Raw genomic sequence first — 17,933 nt, 5'->3', positions numbered from 1 at the left:
AGTTCTGATTACCTGGAAGATGCTGATACTGACTCAGATGACTCTGACTTTGATCCTAGAGCCATAGTGGACAGTGACTATGACATAATTGATGGTGATGATGATTTGTATGCTGATAATGTAGACATGGATGAGCCTGTGGAGACAAAGAAGAATAAAGAAGAGAAAGGGAAGCAAAAGGTTGAAAAGGGAAAAGAAGCAGTGAAAGGAAATGAGAAAGATGGAGACAAAGCAGCAGCATATGATCATGAAGATGGGTTCTATGAATTAGAGGGTGATGACTTGTGGGCACCAGATTCTGATGATGAAGAGGTATTCATGAAGTTCAAGGCATTCAGACCAGAGGATCTTCATTGTCCCAAGTTTCATGTTGGTCAAGTTTTCCAAACTGTTGAGCTCTTGAGGAAAGCCATCAAGGAGTACTGCTGCAAAAACAGGGTAGATGTGAAGTTGCCAGTCAATGATAAGAAAAGAGTGAAGGCAACATGTGATGAGGACTGTACTTGGTATCTTTGGGCTTCATATGATAGCAGGACCAAGTGTTTCATGGTCAAGAAATATGTGGATGAGCACACTTGTACCAAGAAGTGGAAGATCAAGGCTTTCACAGCACCATTTCTAGCACAGAAGTATCTTGAGAGCTTTAGAGCTGACCAAGACATGAATTTGAGAAACTTTTCTAGAGTTGTTCAAAAGGAGTGGCATATGACCCCAAGCAGGACCAAGTTACAAAGAGCTAGGAGGCTAGCAATGAAAATAATTTATGGCGATGAAGAAGGCCAATACAACATGCTCTGGGACTATGGTAATGAGTTGAGAAGAAGTAACCCTGGGACCTCATTCTTTGTTGCACTAGATAGTCAGGCAAGGTTTAATAAAGCATATATGTGTCTAGATGCATGCAAAAGAGGGTTCTGCAAGGATGTAGGCCTATGATATTCCTTGATGGTTGTCATATCAAGATAAGGTACAGAGGACGGCTACTCACTGCTGTTGGGATAGACCCAAATGATTGTATTTTTCCAATTGCAGTAGCTGTAGTTGAAGTGGAAGACAAGCCTAATTGGTGTTGGTTCCTTGAAAGACTAAAGAATGATGTTGCTATCTTTAATACTGCTCCGTGGACCATTATGTCAGACAAACAAAAGGTAAACAACATCAATTGTAGTATAAGTAGTACTCCAAATTTAGTACTCGCTCCATGCTTATGTTTATCTTTTGTTATTGTAGGGCCTTATCAATGTTGTGGATGAGTTATTTCCAGAGTCAGAACACAGGTTCTATGTCAGACACATGTGGCAGAACTTTCAGCAACAATTCAAAGGGGATGTTCTTAAGAATCAACTTTGGAAGATAGCAAGAAGTACCACTTCTATCAAGTATGAGTAGTACATGGTTGAGATGAAGGACATCAGCTTGGATGCTTACAAGTGGTTGCATGAGTTGGAACCATACACATGGGTTAGAGCATTTCAAAGTGATCTTCCCAAGTGTGATATATTGCTCAACAATAACTGTGAAGTTTTCAACAAGTGAGAAGCCAATTAACTTGCTATGTGCAGTGCTTACTTCCATGTTTGGCACTTAACTCAGTTTTGTTTTATACTTGTAGGTACATACTAGATGCTAGAGAGCTACCTATACTTTCTATGCTAGAAAGGATCAAAGGCCAACTGATCCAGAGGCACTACAGCAAGCAGCTTGAGGCAGAGAAGATGAAAGGAAATATTTGTCCAAAGATCAAGAAAAAGGTGGAGAAGCTAACTGAGTGGGCAAACCTGTGCTATGTGGATGGAGCTGGAGATGGGGTGTTTCAAGTAGGTGACAGGGGTGTGAACTTCCTTGTGGACTGGCACACCAATGAGTGCAGTTGTAAGAGGTGGTAGAAGGGTGGCACACCTTGTGTACATGCCATATCATGTGCTAGACATGAATGAGTTGACCCTCTTTCATTGGTGAACCAATGCTATTCTATGAACATGTTCAAAATGGCATACAAGAACATAATCTATCCATGTAGAGACATGACAGAATGGGAGAAGATGAATGGGCCACCAGTTCTGCCACCATTGTACACCAAGCAAGTAGGCAGACCATGCAAAAGCAGAAGAAAAGCACCAGGTGAAGTAATTTGCAGTAATGGTGGCAAGAAAATGTCTAGGCATGGTGTCATCATGCACTGCAAATACTCTGGAGAGCCAGATCACAACATTGAAGGATGCAAGTACCTCAAGGCAGGAGTACCTCCTCCAAATATTCATGCACCATCAGCACCACAAGCAAATCATGAAGCAACATCACCAGATGAGCAACATGTGCAAGATGAAGATCCTGTCATTACTCAGGTATGTTTTTGCAGAAGATGTTTCAGTTTTGTCATACAGCACCACAAGCAAATCATGGATCACTTAAATGTTGCTTCATTTTGAGCAGGAACACAACCCTGCAGAAAATCCTATCATAGAAGATCTCATGGTTGATCAAATGATAGAAAGGGTAAGTTTTGTCATACATGATCTCATATATTTTGCCAAGCCTACTATTATTGTGTGATCATTTATACAAATTTTATGTCATGCAGAGGCCTATGCCAAGAGTGATTGCACAAGGACCTGTTCCAGAGTCAACATTCCTTTCTGCTGCTCAGTTGTTGGTCAATCAAAACCAAGGGAGCACAAGCACCATTCAGCAAGGAGAGATGGCTAAGAAGTTACTTGCTTTAAAAAAGCAGAGAGACAAAGAGTTAGAAGACAAGAAAAATGCTATACTTGCAGCAAGGAGAGAAGAACAGGAAAAGAAGGCTGAAGAAGCTGCCAGGAAGAGACATCTGCAAGAGGAGAAGAAAACAGCAGAGGCAGAGAGGAAGAGACAGGCAGCTGCTCAGAATAGAGAGAAGAGGAAAGAAGAAGCAGCAATAAAAAGTAGGCTCAAGTAGAGACAAGGCAGATTCTTTCGGAGGTTAAGAAAACTATAGCTGCTGAGAACAAAGCAAAGGAGGCTGAGAAGAAGGCTCAAAAAGAACAAGAAGCTGCGAAGAAGCTAGCAGAGAAAGAGGCTGCTGCAGCAAAAAGAAGAGCAGATAAGAAAGCAGAGAAGGAGGCTGCTGCAGCACAAAGAAAGGAAGAAATGAGGCTGATATCTATTGCAATGGGTAAAAGCCAGGATGATTCACAACACCAAGAAGATGGTCAGCCAAGGAAGGCCAGCAGAACATCCATGTTTGATATCTTCAGGTGATGAGACAGTGGACAGCCAGAACATCCATGTAGTATGCAAGCATCTTATTTTGCTCAATCCATGTAGTATGCAATCAGTGGTAATGTAGGAAAATGTTGCAATTGATCCATAATGATGTAGACACATGAGTATGGATCATTGTTGCTCATTTTGTAACCAGTTCTATAAGATACTTCTTTGCCCTACTTATGACTATGCTTAATGCCCTGGTTATAACATTGCCCAAGATATGACAATGGTCACATTTGTCCTCTTCAACTTGCAGCAGTTGTATAGTTGTTTTGCATGCAAAATGAACTGGAAAATGGTCTACAAGCATCATCAACTACCTTTGCAATGCACACACACAAGGCAAATATGACAATGGTCAAATGTGCCCAAATTGACAGCATCATCAACTAGCTTTGCAATGCACACACACTAACAGTACAAGATTCCTTGCTCATTAACTTCATAAAAATGATATCTTCATAAGACAGCAAGATGATCCATTAACTTCATTTGCAGTACAAGATTGTCACTTGCATTACATATTGCAAAAGCATCAGATACAATGCAAAAGATTGTAGTTGCATTACTAGTACCAGTTCATCTCCTAACAAACTAGGCATCATTCCTAACATACTAACAGTGAAATAGCTACTGCAAACACTGCATCAACTACATATTGCATCACTCTTGCATCCACTCCATCACTTCTTCAGCAGAGAAATAGCTACTAGTAATGCAACTACAATGAGTGCTGCCAACAGTGCCTTCATCATCACCAATATTTCATTGCCTAACCCTACGAGTGTTTCTGCTTGTTGCTTGCTCATTTGACCTGCAACCCTTCCATGATGTCCATCTTCAAAGCCTGGAAGATCAACTGCACCTCCACCTGCATATCTTCGATTCCTTGCTCGAATCAGCTCTTCCCTCTTATCCTCTGCAGCTCCTAATGCATCTACGACTTCATTGCCAACGAGAAACTGATTATCCATCAAGTATGCAACGTATTCCAACTCCCAATGCCAGAAATGGTCCTGAAGATCAAAAGAAAAGAACAAACGCCAGAAATCACCATTACAAGTTCCCAAAATTCGACCAAAATGAAGAACAGGGATGCACTCCACTTACACCAACAAGACACCTGTAGAAGACCCAGCCCTTGTGCTTCTCCGTGTTGGAGAGATAGAACTTCACACGAGTGCGGCAAGAAGGGCACCTGATGAGCGGCACCACCACCGAACGGCCGCCAACCGATGACCAGACCGAGCTTGTCGACATGGCGGAGTCAAGCAACTGGCGGCGGCAAGCGGCAGGGAGAGGCCGCCGGCAAGCAACACGGAAGAGGGCGGCGGCAAACAGCAGGGAGAGGGCGGCGGCGGCAGAGTGGGGAATTTGGGAGAGGGCAGCGGCGTCGGCGGCAAAGTGGGGAATTAGGGATTCCACTACAGAGTGCGGTATTTCAGGGGGGTCGATGGATAATTACATGCGGCGGCCTAATTTACAGAAATAACCCTGAGCGTGCCGACGTGGACGACACTGACCCGTCAAACCGAGCGGCCACGGGTGGCATACGAGCAACAATGACCGTACAAACACGTTTTGTCGTATAGGGTGACCGTATTGACCGTATTTCTAAGTACGGCGACCAAACTGAGCGCTCTTCGCAAGTTGAGTGACTGCCCGTGCATTTTTTTTAGGCACCTATGGCAGCATAGTTCCTCCTAAACAAATCATTTCCGTTGGTTGTTTTGTTCTGTGACACGCACTCGCTCTCAAGACAAGGAAGAAACACATGGCGCCAGCCGCGACTGAGCGACGTGAGTGAGTGAAAGACGTGGTGACAGTCCCCGCAAAAAAAAAAAAAAAGACGTGGTGACAGAGCTCATCCATCCATCCATCCCCTCTTCCCGTAGTTCGGCGCATCCGATGTGGGTCCGCCAGAGTGGGAGTCATACCAATTTGTCTGGTCTGGTCTGGTTGGTCAGGTACACGTCCCCCCTTCCATCCCTATCACTTGGTCGCGCACGCGCGCACGTTGCTGGCCTTCTCGTTTGAATGAAATTTCTGAACGGGAACGGGAATCCGAGGCGAAGAAAGAATCCCAGGGAGACGGAGGGATGGAGGGAGGGAGGGATATCGCAATCGTCGGCGGGACGTACGTGGCGGGTGCGTTGAATCAATTCTCGCTACGGTATCCTATGCTGCTGCTGCTGCTGCTCCTTGATAGTACGATACGCTTTCATCCTTGATCCGTCGGTCCGTCCGTCGGCTATCCATCCGCCAAATCCGGGAACCAACAAATACGATCGACGTATCGGTTGAGGCCAACAGACTAGCGAAAACCCCTTCCAAAATGTAAACAGACTAGCGAAAATTGCCGTGGCGGCTTCACAAGCCAAGAAGCAAAGTTGAATCCCTGTTGTAGATCAGGGGCAGCAAGGCACATGTCAAGCTTATTAGGGGATGTGCCGGCATGGATCCCCTCTGCGGTAGCCAGCACCACCAGAAAGAACATCACCGAAAGCCAGCAAACACTCCTCGCTCGCGCCTGCTGCCCGCACCCTATTGGTGTGTCGCCACTCACAGGAAACGCACCAAACCCCTCTATGGAAACTCCATATCTAACCCTACTATATACAATGGCGCGACAACTCGGGGAAATTCTTGACAGTCAAGTAGCAATGTGATGCCATGGATGTCTTCAAGGCAGAAGCGCTATCTTGGCAATGGCAAGATGGTCGCAATACATCAGGATTGCCAGCTGCTATTTCTGGATGACTGCTTTCATATGGCGCGGGACTTCACCCAGGTTCGGTATGAACGCTGCCATACAGAGAAGCAAAAAAAAAAAGCAACCTTTGGCGCACAATGGATAACCACACACGCATTGTCGAGTCGAGGGGAGAATCGATGCCGAGGAAGCACATCGGGAACAACCTTGTCGCGACGCCGGCCACGCTCATCCCCATTGTCAATCTGCCGAGGACAATCTCTACCGCCCAGCACGTGTCCAATCTCGAAAACTGACAGCAAAGAGGAGGACACGGCACAAGAGCCGCAAACCGTGCGCACCCAAAATGTAGGGTTTATCGCGCAGCATCTATGGTAAGGGAGGAGAGGACTGCAGCGACGGCCGACCCCTTGGGCAAGGCAGCCACAGCCATAGGCGTCGTCATCTCATACTAGGTGGTTGAGGACGGGGCGTCGACCCGTTGGCTGGGCAGCTGGGGTTGCTGCCAGCCCATCCAAGTTCGAGTCCCGACTCGAACGCGCGGTGCTCATGGAGTTTATCCTATAAGAAAATGCCAACGAGGTGGGTTGGTGTCATTTTCGTACTACTGGCAGTGGCACCAGGCGACCTGGAAGTAATGGTGCACGTCGCCGGAAAAAAGGTGGTCGAAGGTTTGCCTGTCATGGGGATCAAAATGGTAACAGAAATGAATGTCGTGCATGAATCTCACGCATCTCGTGTTCACGCGCAATAAGACGGAGATAAAACCGGGGCCCGTTCGATTTCAGACCCGAATAGGCAAGCCACGGCCATAGGCGTCGTCATCTAGTAGGTAGCATTGTTTAAAAAAAAAAATTAGTCGGTGGCAACCTCGGAGTAACGGCGCACGTCGCCGGGAAAAAGGTGTCGTCCCTACCTTGGGGCCGAAGCCTATCGTGCGCGGCAAGATGGACAAGGAAAGGCCGCCCCGATTTCCCAGCTACTTCCTTCGTCCCGGGTCGGGTCGGCCGGTTCCTTCAACGATACGCGTCATCTGCCCACCGGGCCCCATTCCGTTTCACACACACCTCCCATCCCACTCCCGTCTGACCCGTCACGACCCGACCCCCGCTACATATACAGCGCGCTTCCCTCGCCCCCCACACCAGCACCAGCCCTCCTTTTCAAATCGCTTTCAAACAGGAACACATCGCCGCCTCCTCCTCCCCTTCCTCCGCTCCCTCCCCCATCCATCCAGTGATCCATGGCCGCCGCCTCGCCCGAGTTCTTCAACCCGGCGGACGCCTTCTCGCCGCGCATGCACCTCCTCTCCGCCGGCGCTGGAGACGGCGGCTGTGGCGACGGCGACGAATACTACCGCTGCTGCAGGACGCCCACGGGCGCCGGGATCGGCTGCCTGGGCCAGGCGGCCACCTGCCCGCCGGCGCCGCGGAAGCCGCGCGCGCAGCCCGACGCGGCCTGCCGGAAGCGCCTCTTCGACGTCCAGGTCATCAGCCTCCGCTTCGACGACCTCGACGCCATCTTCCGCCCCTCGCCGCCGCCGCCCTGCCACGACCGCAACAACAAGCAGCAGCAGCAGCGGCAGCGGAGCCGCCGCGTGCTCGGCAGGCTCGCCGCTGGCTCCACCGGCCGGAGCAGCCGCGCCAGCTTAAATTAAGTGCCTGCCATTAGCAGTCAGTACCCAGTAGTTGAGTTGAGTTGACACTTGTGTGGATGGATGATTGAGTTATCAGCCATCTTCAGGTAAAAACAGTAGTGGTAGCCACGACCCATACTTCGCTTTGCACACCCATCCTCTGTAATCATCCGTCATAATAATATTATTATTTCTACTGTCCATCTTTGATTCCTTGCGAATTTCCAAGTGTTGAAGTTTAACACCACTGATTACCACGGGTGGCAGAGAAATTGACTGTAGAACAGGGGTGAGAAATTGACTGACAGGCACAGAGAGGGAGCCAGCTAACGGTGGGTACCATATGATAATGAATCAACGGTAAAATCTTTTGAGATGAACGGGAAAAAAAAAAGCAGATTTGGTGTTTTCATCTATAATACAAAGGGGAACAGGATTTTCGAAATCAGATCCAATCAGGGGATGCAGTGGATAAGATTAAAAGGCTTAATTAACTCTGTATATCATATCATGGAAAGAAGAACAAATCGTCATCCACACAAATTCATTACCCTTTTGATTTGACACTTGCCAAATCTAACCTGTTTTGTTTTGATTGATTTTGCAGTAATAACCATGCCATGTATGTGCCCAGTGATTTAGGCTTTTTTCTTTTTTGAAAAGTTCCTATTGCTGCCTACCTAATAATTATCTGCCCAACTCAGCACAGCAAGCAGCCGGCTTTGACTTCAACGGCAAAAGACACCGACGCTGACCATAGATAGAGCCGTCGACTTTGACAGTTGACTTGACTCAGAAAACTTCAAAAAATAAATCCCCCTACCTCTGTTCTGGGGATGACCATGATGAAAAGAGTGTACAGTGTAGTACCAAAACAGGTTCAGAAGATGGATGAAATGGAATGGAACCAACCATTTAGGTCAGATCCAAACATAACATATGAATAGAATCATCTCATCAGCTGATTTTATTCTTCAGTAGTAGTAACATATACATATGTTACACGTTTTGTTTGAAGGTCTCGTGCACAGCCCTTTATTTTACTTTTATACTACAATGGTGGTACTGTCAGGGACACTGATTGCTCGTTTCATGGAGCACGCGTGTGTTTACAGAAGAGAAGATGAGGAAAACTGCTAATAGTGATTAGAACTCGAGCCAAACTATTTCCAGTTAAGAGCTACTTGCTACTCGATCTGAGCACAGCAGCGCTTCGAAGATGCGAACTCTAGTTCCATTTCATCAGTAGGTGTTTCCCAGCTGCATCTCCAGCCGGTCGCACCCCTGGCATTTCCAGCAAGGGAAGTTCTGCAATTTATGGCGAATAATTCGTTAGGCTCTTCTAATCTAATCCAAGCGATTCGTTTGCGCACTACTGTACGGTGTATATGGAAGAAAATGAAAATTAGAAAGTTGCGGCACAAAATTCTGGACGATCTGGGCTAACCTCTTATTGCTCAGTGTACTGTTCCAGGTACTCTTTAATCATCAGCCTTTCCTCTTTTGTTAGATCAGGGTCTGGGCCAGTCAATCGCTCCCTCATTGCCTTCTCTTCATCGCTCGTGCCGTCCCTGGCAACCTGCAGGCAAGATTTGTAAGCTATATATGCTGGGATAAGCAAGACGTCTGAAGATTACTTTCAGGGAAATTATCTATCTCACTTGGATGTAGTTATTCACATGGCCGTCGGCATTGGGCTTGGTCTTCATCTCATGTTCGTTGCACACCCAGTTGCCATCCACTACATATTTGTACTCATACCGTCCTTCCTTCAGGAAACACAAACACCAAAGGTATGTAAGATACAGGTGAGTGTGAAGTTATGCACAATTATCCTCTGCAGTACTGCAGATGACATGTGGGGTCGGGTCCACACGGCAGCGACCGTACTGCACGGTGCGCTACTAAAGAGGATCCCAACGAGAAAGTGACATAACGACTGCCACCAGTATACTTGGATCAATAAGATGACCAAAACTATGGTTCTAATTAATGTTCTCTGGTGGCAAACTATCAGGATATTCAGAGGTCGGAACCTTTGAATTCTATATATGAACACTGTTGAAATGTAAGAATTATGAAGGATTAGGCTTGATATCACACGCTGATGGTATACAGATGTAACATACAAGGCATGTGAGGAATATAACAATGAACAACGAAAAATAAAGGCGGGCGATTGCTCTCGGTATGATAGTTCGGTTGATACTCACAGGTAACTCTCTCTCAAGAAACCATGCTTTTTTCTCCTCATCATATGCCAGGGGAATTTTCTGCATAAATACAAGAAATATAAGATATAAAAAGAAATCAGTTAAGAGTTCTCCTATGTAACAAGGATTTAATACAAACATTCCATACTAGAAAGCAGCTGGGCAGAATCACACCATCTAACTGAAATTCTTCAACACAAGAAATGTATATGACATAATTGAAGAATAAACATACCTGTCCCCACCCAATGTCAAGCCCAGAAATTTCAACAGAAGAACAACTGCTATTTTTCCACTTCAAAGTGATGCAGTTTTTTGACAAGCCCGTGAGCTAACGAATAAGACAGTCATGACTTATTATTAGCAAGACGAGATGCATGACACACAATTATATCAGAAATCTACTTTATCTTCATCATAACTACAAACTGGGAATACAACATAGTTCTTACTTACAATGTCAGCTGTTGCCAATTTGATGGCTTCCAACTTCGGAAAGCTAGGCCTTTTACTCTATACAACATAAAAGAATGGATTCAAAAAACAAGCAAGATAACTAGCCATGTGATAAAAAATAACTTAGAATACAGTGAAAGAGAGATCAGCAAACAAGCATCCGGTTGGTGGATACTGGCATCAACACTGCACACATGTTAACTTACAAAGAACTTTTCAACTTCCTAATACTACCTGTAGTAGTTGATGTCCTTCGTTAAGATTGTAACCAAGAATCCAGAACATATATGCCAGCTGAAATTTTGCAAAATATTCTCAGAATTAGAGAACTGTCAGCACACAAGAATATGGATAACATCAAATCATAGTGGAAAGTTACCAAAGCACTATGCAAACTGTACATTTTACTCACTCCAAATAAGATATGTTATTGTCTAGCTATATTTGTTATCTGGTGGATGGTACTACAAGGAAATGCTTGCATATATGCAGGTCGTTATGTTGCTTCATTTTCTGTGGGAAGAGTCACGACTATGTAACCCAATTGGCACATCCGGACATATTGAGAAACAATAAGAGAAAGACTGTAAACCTACTGCCACAGCAGGAGCTCTTCCAAGTCCAGCAGTACAATGTATATATGTTATTCCACCATTATGGCTGGCAAGCTTGTACAATTTGCTAATCACAGCAGGAAGCCTCAGTCGCAAATCAAAAGCATCGAAATCCCTGGTGTAATTAAACATTAAATTAATTTAATACTTTGGATATTCGCAACACAGACAATGAAAAGAACACACACTGGATGCAAGGAAGAACTACATTGCTATATACTCCCTCCGTCCCATAATATAAGATCGTTTTGCAAGCTAAACAGCTTGCAAAACGATCTTATAATATGGGACGGAGGGAGTACATAGTGCCTGGTGAAAATACGAATCACCTAGCTCCAGCCTCTAAGTATTGAGAAGTGAAATGTTTGTGATTGAACTGGGTACAGAAGCCAAAAAAAAAAACAGAGATTGTTCATCGGAGTAACTTTTCATAAGATTATGCATGTTGAAGACTTCACTTGTGTGAAGATTTTTTTCTTGTATTGAGAAACAGTATTGGACAACTGTACTGAAATGTAATACCATATCATGGATGTACAAGGTCAATAGGACCAGAGAGAATAGAGACAACAAGTTGCTAACTATTTGGTAATCTCTTTGAAACTAAATGGCAGCTGAATGAACACTACAATTTGATCAATTCCGAACCCAGATGAACAATGGCATATTCTCCAATTTAACTACATCACCTTGGAACAAGGAATTGCATAACTCCATTTGGCATAGGTTATGCCAAATTCTTAAGTCCAGTTTAAAATGGACTCATGAAGATTAGAACTTTTAATACCTAACTTCTTCACGGCAGTGCTCAATGTCTTTGCATTCTAGACAATAGTCTTGAATGGCATGGATGTCAACTCCAAAATATCTAAACAAAGTGGTGAAGGATGGAACTCATATAATCATATTAAGAAAACATTGCATAGCAGTGGAAGTAACAAATAACCATTTCGCTAGGATAAAAACTAGATCATGTTAAAAGATGTCTACACACACTGCACAGATAAAATATCTGCAGACAAAAGTGCATGTGTGGGTACAAAGCTATGAGCCGAACTCGACAATATTTCCTTATGCATCAACGTAAGTGTTACGCTTACAGATATGCAAGTTTGGATCTAGCTTAATAGGCAGCACTGAAGATATTTCTTTATTTCTACCAGAAAGATGAAAATACACTTGAATGATAAGGATACTCAAGGTCTGGATCTTGCTGCAAGCAGAATACAGTTTTTACACCAATCTCCCGAAGCTTATCAACATCACTTGGGGTCTACACATGAAAGCAGATAATTAGATGGAGTCACAGGTGTAAAGTTTCTATCTGAATGGTTGAGATGAGAACCTGTAAGCAGGAGCCTACAATCAAGTCTGGGCATATAAAATTGTAATTCATTCCAAGCTCATGCCTGTACGTCAACACTAGAAATGTTTTTTTTGGAATAAAAGGAAATATTTTAGGAATAGTGTAGTAAACAGAACTTAATGAGAAAGGAGCATAAGTTATTGCACAAATTCGTGCTTAATTGGTGATTTGAAGATAAGACAATTTCGACAAATCAGTATCAAAGATTTCTACATGATAAGATTCTGTGCAATGTAATGAACAAAGTTAAACAGAACAACATGATAGCAGCGAACGAGGAAACTTTGAGTCGAGGAACGATACTACATATAGCATTATGGACAAGGCCAGCTGTTGAAATAGTCTCCGAGAAGGGGAGGTTAGATATGCCAAAAAAAAATCAGATGAATGAGCTGTCGCTAAAGCCTAAAAGTCTACTGTATAAAGTTTAATGGAGAAGAACACCATAAAACGATCACACCAGGATAGTGTTTAGTTTTGACTAATTAGTATAAGATATTGCAGGAACCCGCGCTTAATTGGTGATCTGAAGGTAAGCAAATATTGACTAATTAGTATCAGAGCTTTCTATATGGTAAGATTATGTACAACGTAATGAACAGAATTAAACAGAACAGCATGATAGCAGCAAACGAGGAAACTTTGAGTCGAGGAACAATACTAAATATAGCATAATGGACAAGGCCAGCTGTTGAAACACTCTTCTTTTTTTAGAAAAGGAGGATTACCCCCGGCCTCTGATGTTGAAGCACTCATGGTCTCGAAGAAGGGAAGGTTAGACATGCTAAAAAGTCAGATGAATGAGCTGTCGCTAAAGCCTAAAAGTCTATAAAGGTAAGGGAGAAGAAGATGATAAAATGCCCATACTAGGATAGAGAATAATAGTTTGTTCTGAATGGTTCCAATCAGGTAGCTCGAGTCAGCATTCTGATGGTGTCATTTGTATGAATGGGGCAGCAAGGGATTTCATCAAGTCAGAAAGCAATATGAATGAGTGAAATGCAACTAGACACGCAAGTGCAAGCAAAAACTGTGAATCGGTCATGGAGGTTGAATGCTTCTCTTCACCTACCTGCTCCCATGGCTTGTGTCATGTTGGTGCTATACGCATCGGACTTCTCCGCGCCGGGCTCCAACGCGCTGTTCTCCGCGCTGGAAGTGGATGTCCCGGATGCCTGAAATCGCAAGTCCACAAGCATTAAGACGGTCAGTTGATTCCCTGAAACAAAAGTGAAATCGCAGAGGATGTTGAAATGCTTACGGTCTTGACGGTGTTGGAGCGGCGACTCCCTCCGCGAACCATGGCCTGGGCCGACCAAAAGCAGCGGGTCAGATGAGAGACTCGATTCCGTGGCCGGCGAAATGGAAACCAAAATCGAAATAGATGGATGAATGGGATCCGCGGAGGGGAGAGGTGGTTGAAAGAAGAAACTCACGAGGTTGAGCGGCGAGGGCCGCCTCATCGATCTGGATCCCGCTAAGATCGGAGGCTCCCTGGGGGGCGGAGGGGGGCGGCAAAAATCAGCCAAGCTGCGGGGGCGAGAGGCGGCGGCGGCGCAACATGATTCCGGCGAGAAATCGAAAGGGGGGCCCCTGCCTGACTTACTTGAGCAGGTGCTGGAGGCAGTTCATGGCGACGGCGACGGCGACGGCGGAGCGGACGGGAGAGGAGAAATATCTCGCGGCGGAGGAGGGGGAAGAAGGGGACGGGAGGAGGAGCAGCACGGGCGCTGGCTCTGCTCTGCTCGCTGGCTCGCCTGCGTGGACGCGGCGTATCGACCCTCCCTCGTGACAGTGGCCGGGCTGTGTGGGGGTGGAGTGCGCGCGTGGTTTATAGGCTTGGTCCACGGAGACTCTGCGGGATGAGGAGGAGAGGGACCGCGGTGGCCCGTGGCTAAATCGGGCGGGGCGGGGCCCAGTTTTAGTGTCCTTTGACCCGTTCCTCGCCGTCGCGACCGGACGACGTCGTCGGGGCGTACGGCGCCACCGGACGACGGGACAGCTGCCTGGCTGGGGACGGCTGGTTGCCATGCATTCCATCCCCGCTATCCTCTTCTTCTTTTATTATCTTTCGGATTTGCTAGTAGTTAATTTCCATTTATATATGAGAATTAATCTTTTTAAACATATTTTTTTTCGTATTTGGCTTAGTTAATTCTAGTTTTAGCCATATCCTTTTTTTATGCACCTGTTGTTTTCTCCCTAAGATTTTTCATGCCTTTGCCATGCAGTCCATCCCCGCTATCCTCTTCTTCTTTTATTGTTTTTCCGGATTTGCTCATTAATTTCCACCCATATATGAGAATTAAATTTTTTTTAAATAATATTTCTTTTTCGGATTTGGCTTAGTTTTAGCCATATCCTCTTCATTTTTTATGCACCCGCTTGATTTCTCCTTGACGAATCCCTGAGATTTTTCACGCCTTTGCCTTGCACCCGATATATCGGGCTCGTAATGTTATGCTTTAGACATTGCATTACTCTTTTTTAACAGCATGCTAGTAAACATCTCCGACATTTTTGAAGCAAGTCGGTTTCGTTTGCTCACGTCAAAGAGAGATGTCATGGCTCGTAACCATGCATCCGCGCATTAGCAAAGCCCCGCGGAAAACAATTTTTCGTGTAATGCTGCGAGAGAGACGCCTTATGATTGACCATATTCGAACGCTTGTGATTGTGTGACCATCAAGACCACCATCGGTGAGGTTGGAAAGAAGGATAAGCGGCATCAAAGATGGGATGTCATGCTTGAATAAAGGACGTGAACTCATTGGGACTTGAGTTGTGGTTATTACTGGGTTAGGAGTGTGTGGTATTTTTTCTTTTTTTAATGTACCGGCATTTTTTCTTCTTCTAGTGTGTGTAAGGCACCTCGTGAATCACACGAATTCTTTTGATGGAGAAGCAAATCCGTTAACTGTCACTGGCCCGTGGGCCCGGCGGGACATCGGCCGGGAGATCCTAGCCGCTAATCCGCGCTAATCTCCAGCATCAACGAGCGTCAAGCGAACATTCCAGTGCGACTGAGGCGAGACGGCAGGAGGCGGCGACGGGCAGAGATGGCCGGCGGTGGCGCCGCCGCGTCGGCGCTCTCGAGCCCGTGGAGGGCGCTGCTGCAGCGAGCGCTGGACGCCAACGCGCACCTCAAGCACTCCACCTTCTTCCAGCTCGTACGCTCCCCTCCCCCGTTCCCCTCCCCATCCCCTGTTTTTGCGGAAAAAAACTTGGTACCCTAACGGACGGTCCATCGTTTCAGGCCACGGTGGGCGGCGGCGGCAGGCCGGCGAACCGCACCGTCGTGTTCAGGTGCACGCCTGGCTGGGAGTAGCTCCCTGCCCTCCCCCTCCATTTCTTACCGGTTTTGATCTGGAATTTTGGTCTTGCTAGGGGCTTCCAAGAGCACTCTGACAAGATTCAGATTAATACAGATGCGCGGAGCAACAAGGTCGCCGCTACTAATCCCGCGCTTTCTAACCTGGTTATATACATAGCGCTTCTTGCTTCTTGCTGATTCACTTGCTCGTTTCGTTGTGCGAATTGTGAACGAACAGATTGGTGAGATCAAGGAGTGGCCCCTCGGCGAGGTAGGAATAGGATGTGAAGAACTTGCAGAATTGCGTATCACCATTTTAAGCATGACAAGTGCCGAGTTCCGGCAGCGGAATGCCTGATGTTGGGTTTCTTGCAGATATGCTGGTATTTCACCGATTCGTGGGAGCAGTTCCGAATCAGCGGTATCATAGATGTGATGGATGGTTCGAGTCCCGATCCTGCCAAGCTCCAGGTTAGAGCTGAGTACAGTCTGCCTTGTGCTCTGTTCTGCGTGGTGGAGATGCCTTGCAAATGAAAGGATACCTGTACTGGAAGATTTGGTTTTGCACAAAGCTGAACATAACTGTTCTAGTAGCTATACTCCCTCTGTTCCAAAATAAGTATTGTGGTTGAACTAAAACCCGACACTTATTTTGGAACGGAGGGAATGGTTTACTTCTCTATAGTTTCTCACACATGGGGCTTGATCATCTCATGGAGAGATGGCGGCTTAACACTCCCTCTGGAGTATTAATGTCTCCGCAATTTTCACCTTTCAAATCTTTTGGTGATGCTTAGAAGCAGCACACTATTATATTGCATATATAAGTACTTGTGTTTTTTTTTCTTGACGAATGCAGCACAGCTGCTTTCATTGATATTAAGTGCTCTATTATAATCCTTTTGCTCAACATTGGTTGTTTTATCACACAGCAACGAGAGAGAGCCTGGTTCGCCAGTTCAGTAAAGTCAAGATTGCAATGCTTAGGGCCATCTCCAGGGGTCCCCGTCGCAAATGATGACCATGTTAAGGATGTTCATATCGATCCATCAGCGGGCCCAGTTGATGCCTACTGTCTTCTGACTCTTGATCCAGAAAAGGTTAGGTTAAGTTTTCTTGTGCTGCATGCTCACAATCTGCATATCGGCATCTGCCCTTATACTTTGAAATACAGAATCAGTTATACTTATTGCAGATTCATATGCCCCTGTCGTGTTGCTTAATACCATTGGTTTTCAATATTCAGGTTGATTACGTGAACCTGAAAAGTAATCAGAGATTGATGTTCACAAGAACCCAGGAAGGAGATGAGTCCGGTGATTGGATGGCCAGAAAAGTTAGCCCATAACAATCTTTTGTTATAGAGGGTGAACATAAAGGCATTATTAGCTAGTACAACTGATTTTATTTGTGGATTTTCCATTGCAAGGAACTGCCTTCATTCCTCAATATATATTCTAGCCTGTCAGAATGCATGTTTGGCAGAGCACCCATGGATTACTTGTACTGGAGAGTTGAGCTGTGTGCTTTGCGCAGTCCTCTGTGAACATACACCCATGGATTACTTGTACTGGAGAGTTGAGCTGTGTGCTTTACGCAGTCCTCTGTGAACATACAGGATATCTGTAATTAATATTGCAATGTGGAATTTCGTTGGTGAGCCGTATATCGTGGAATGGTTCAAAGGCCAGGAAATACATCGAATCAATCTTCATTTATGGCTGTGATTACAATAATATCACGCACACAAAATAGAAGATCACAAGGAATTGTACAAGTATTGAGGTTTCTCACTGGTGGTTACAGGAGTAGTTTTGTAAATTTAGAACCTGCGATGTACGCTGGAGTAAATCTCACTGTGAGATACGTACGAGGAAGCTATCTTGTACGTGATGTACTTGGGTTACAACAAATTAATGGTGACATTTTTGTTTCAGGGAAGACTAATGGCGAGATTATATATCTCTGTGACTCTACAAACATGTATCCACCATAGCGTCTAAAGATCACATTTCATTTTCTTTCCCTTGGTTCCCATATCGCGTTTTGTGCGTCGTGGCCGGCGAGATGGGCGCCAAAGACGATGCCAATGGTACCTGCTTCCCCTACGACGTGCTCGTCGACATCCGCCGCCGACGCGTCTGCCCCGCAAGTGGCCGAAAGCAGAGAGGAGCTATTTAGTTTGTTGGAACATAGCAACGGTGAGGAAAGTGATATTGTAGATGAGCAAGATGACATTGAACAAGACCATAAGGATGATGAGTTAGATGAACTTGGGAGCATATATGGTTATGAAAATTTGCCCAGATTCACCAATGTTGATGGAAGTGCTGCCACCAACCTAGTTGTTGAAGAACAAGAGGAGGATGAGGATCA

General features: G+C 45.4%; 3 protein-coding genes across 4 annotated transcripts; 2 read left to right on the top strand and 1 right to left on the bottom strand.

Moving 5' to 3' along the window:
- The first annotated feature begins 7,108 nt into the window (after nt 1-7,108).
- Nucleotides 7,109-7,796, top strand: LOC109785927 (cyclin-dependent protein kinase inhibitor SMR1). The gene has a single exon (XM_020344516.4). It carries the CDS (start codon nt 7,203-7,205, stop codon nt 7,614-7,616), a length of 414 nt encoding a protein of 137 aa, XP_020200105.1. The 5' UTR covers nt 7,109-7,202; the 3' UTR covers nt 7,617-7,796.
- A 739-nt stretch (nt 7,797-8,535) lies between these two features.
- On the bottom strand, nt 8,536-14,144 carry LOC109785931 (phosphoglucan phosphatase DSP4, amyloplastic). Of its 2 annotated transcripts, none has more exons than XR_006663178.2 (15): nt 13,851-14,122; nt 13,681-13,738; nt 13,506-13,550; nt 13,317-13,419; nt 12,224-12,300; nt 12,075-12,151; nt 11,666-11,746; nt 10,861-10,993; nt 10,499-10,558; nt 10,265-10,321; nt 10,044-10,139; nt 9,809-9,868; nt 9,257-9,360; nt 9,043-9,174; nt 8,536-8,903 (listed from the first exon to the last, which is right to left on the bottom strand). XR_006663178.2 is itself a non-coding variant. In XM_020344521.4 (15 exons), the coding sequence occupies exons 1-14, from the start codon at nt 13,874-13,876 to the stop codon at nt 9,046-9,048; spliced, it is 1,110 nt and encodes a 369-aa protein (XP_020200110.1). In that variant the 5' UTR covers nt 13,877-14,144; the 3' UTR covers nt 8,536-8,903; nt 9,043-9,045. The 2 variants fall into 2 exon arrangements, 1 of the variants encoding a protein (XP_020200110.1); XM_020344521.4 differs by having other exon boundaries at nt 9,257-9,364; nt 13,851-14,144.
- A 1,057-nt stretch (nt 14,145-15,201) lies between these two features.
- LOC109785930 (pyridoxine/pyridoxamine 5'-phosphate oxidase 2) lies at nt 15,202-17,223 on the top strand. The gene is made up of 7 exons (XM_020344520.3): nt 15,202-15,414; nt 15,501-15,550; nt 15,632-15,689; nt 15,796-15,828; nt 15,933-16,028; nt 16,490-16,657; nt 16,804-17,223. Exons 1-7 carry the CDS (start codon nt 15,304-15,306, stop codon nt 16,903-16,905), a joined length of 618 nt encoding a protein of 205 aa, XP_020200109.1. The 5' UTR covers nt 15,202-15,303; the 3' UTR covers nt 16,906-17,223.
- Nucleotides 17,224-17,933: the final 710 nt, after the last annotated feature.

The sequence above is a fragment of the Aegilops tauschii genome, chromosome 4 (assembly GCF_002575655.3).
Source record: "Aegilops tauschii subsp. strangulata cultivar AL8/78 chromosome 4, Aet v6.0, whole genome shotgun sequence".
Lineage (NCBI taxonomy): Eukaryota > Viridiplantae > Streptophyta > Magnoliopsida > Poales > Poaceae > Aegilops > Aegilops tauschii.
The sequence above is the reverse complement of the archived record's forward strand: the minus strand, read 5'-3'. Positions and strand labels throughout refer to the sequence as shown.

Excerpts from the sequence above, each read along its gene's own strand:
- LOC109785927 (XM_020344516.4), top strand. The coding sequence starts at position 7,203 with ATGGCCGCCGCCTCGCCCGAGTTCTTCAACCCGGCGGACGCCTTCTCG.
- LOC109785931 (XM_020344521.4), bottom strand. The coding sequence starts at position 13,876 with ATGAACTGCCTCCAGCACCTGCTCAA. Across the intron at positions 12,152-12,223 it reads TTGTAGGCTCCTGCTTACAG|ACCCCAAGTGATGTTGATAA; the intron begins GTTCTCATCTCA and ends TTTCATGTGTAG. Across the intron at positions 9,869-10,043 it reads TTGACATTGGGTGGGGACAG|AAAATTCCCCTGGCATATGA; the intron begins GTATGTTTATTC and ends GTATTTATGCAG.
- LOC109785930 (XM_020344520.3), top strand. The coding sequence starts at position 15,304 with ATGGCCGGCGGTGGCGCCGCCGCGTCGGCGCTCTCGAGCCCGTGGAGG. Across the intron at positions 15,690-15,795 it reads CAGATGCGCGGAGCAACAAG|ATTGGTGAGATCAAGGAGTG; the intron begins GTCGCCGCTACT and ends GTGAACGAACAG. Across the intron at positions 16,658-16,803 it reads TGACTCTTGATCCAGAAAAG|GTTGATTACGTGAACCTGAA; the intron begins GTTAGGTTAAGT and ends TTCAATATTCAG.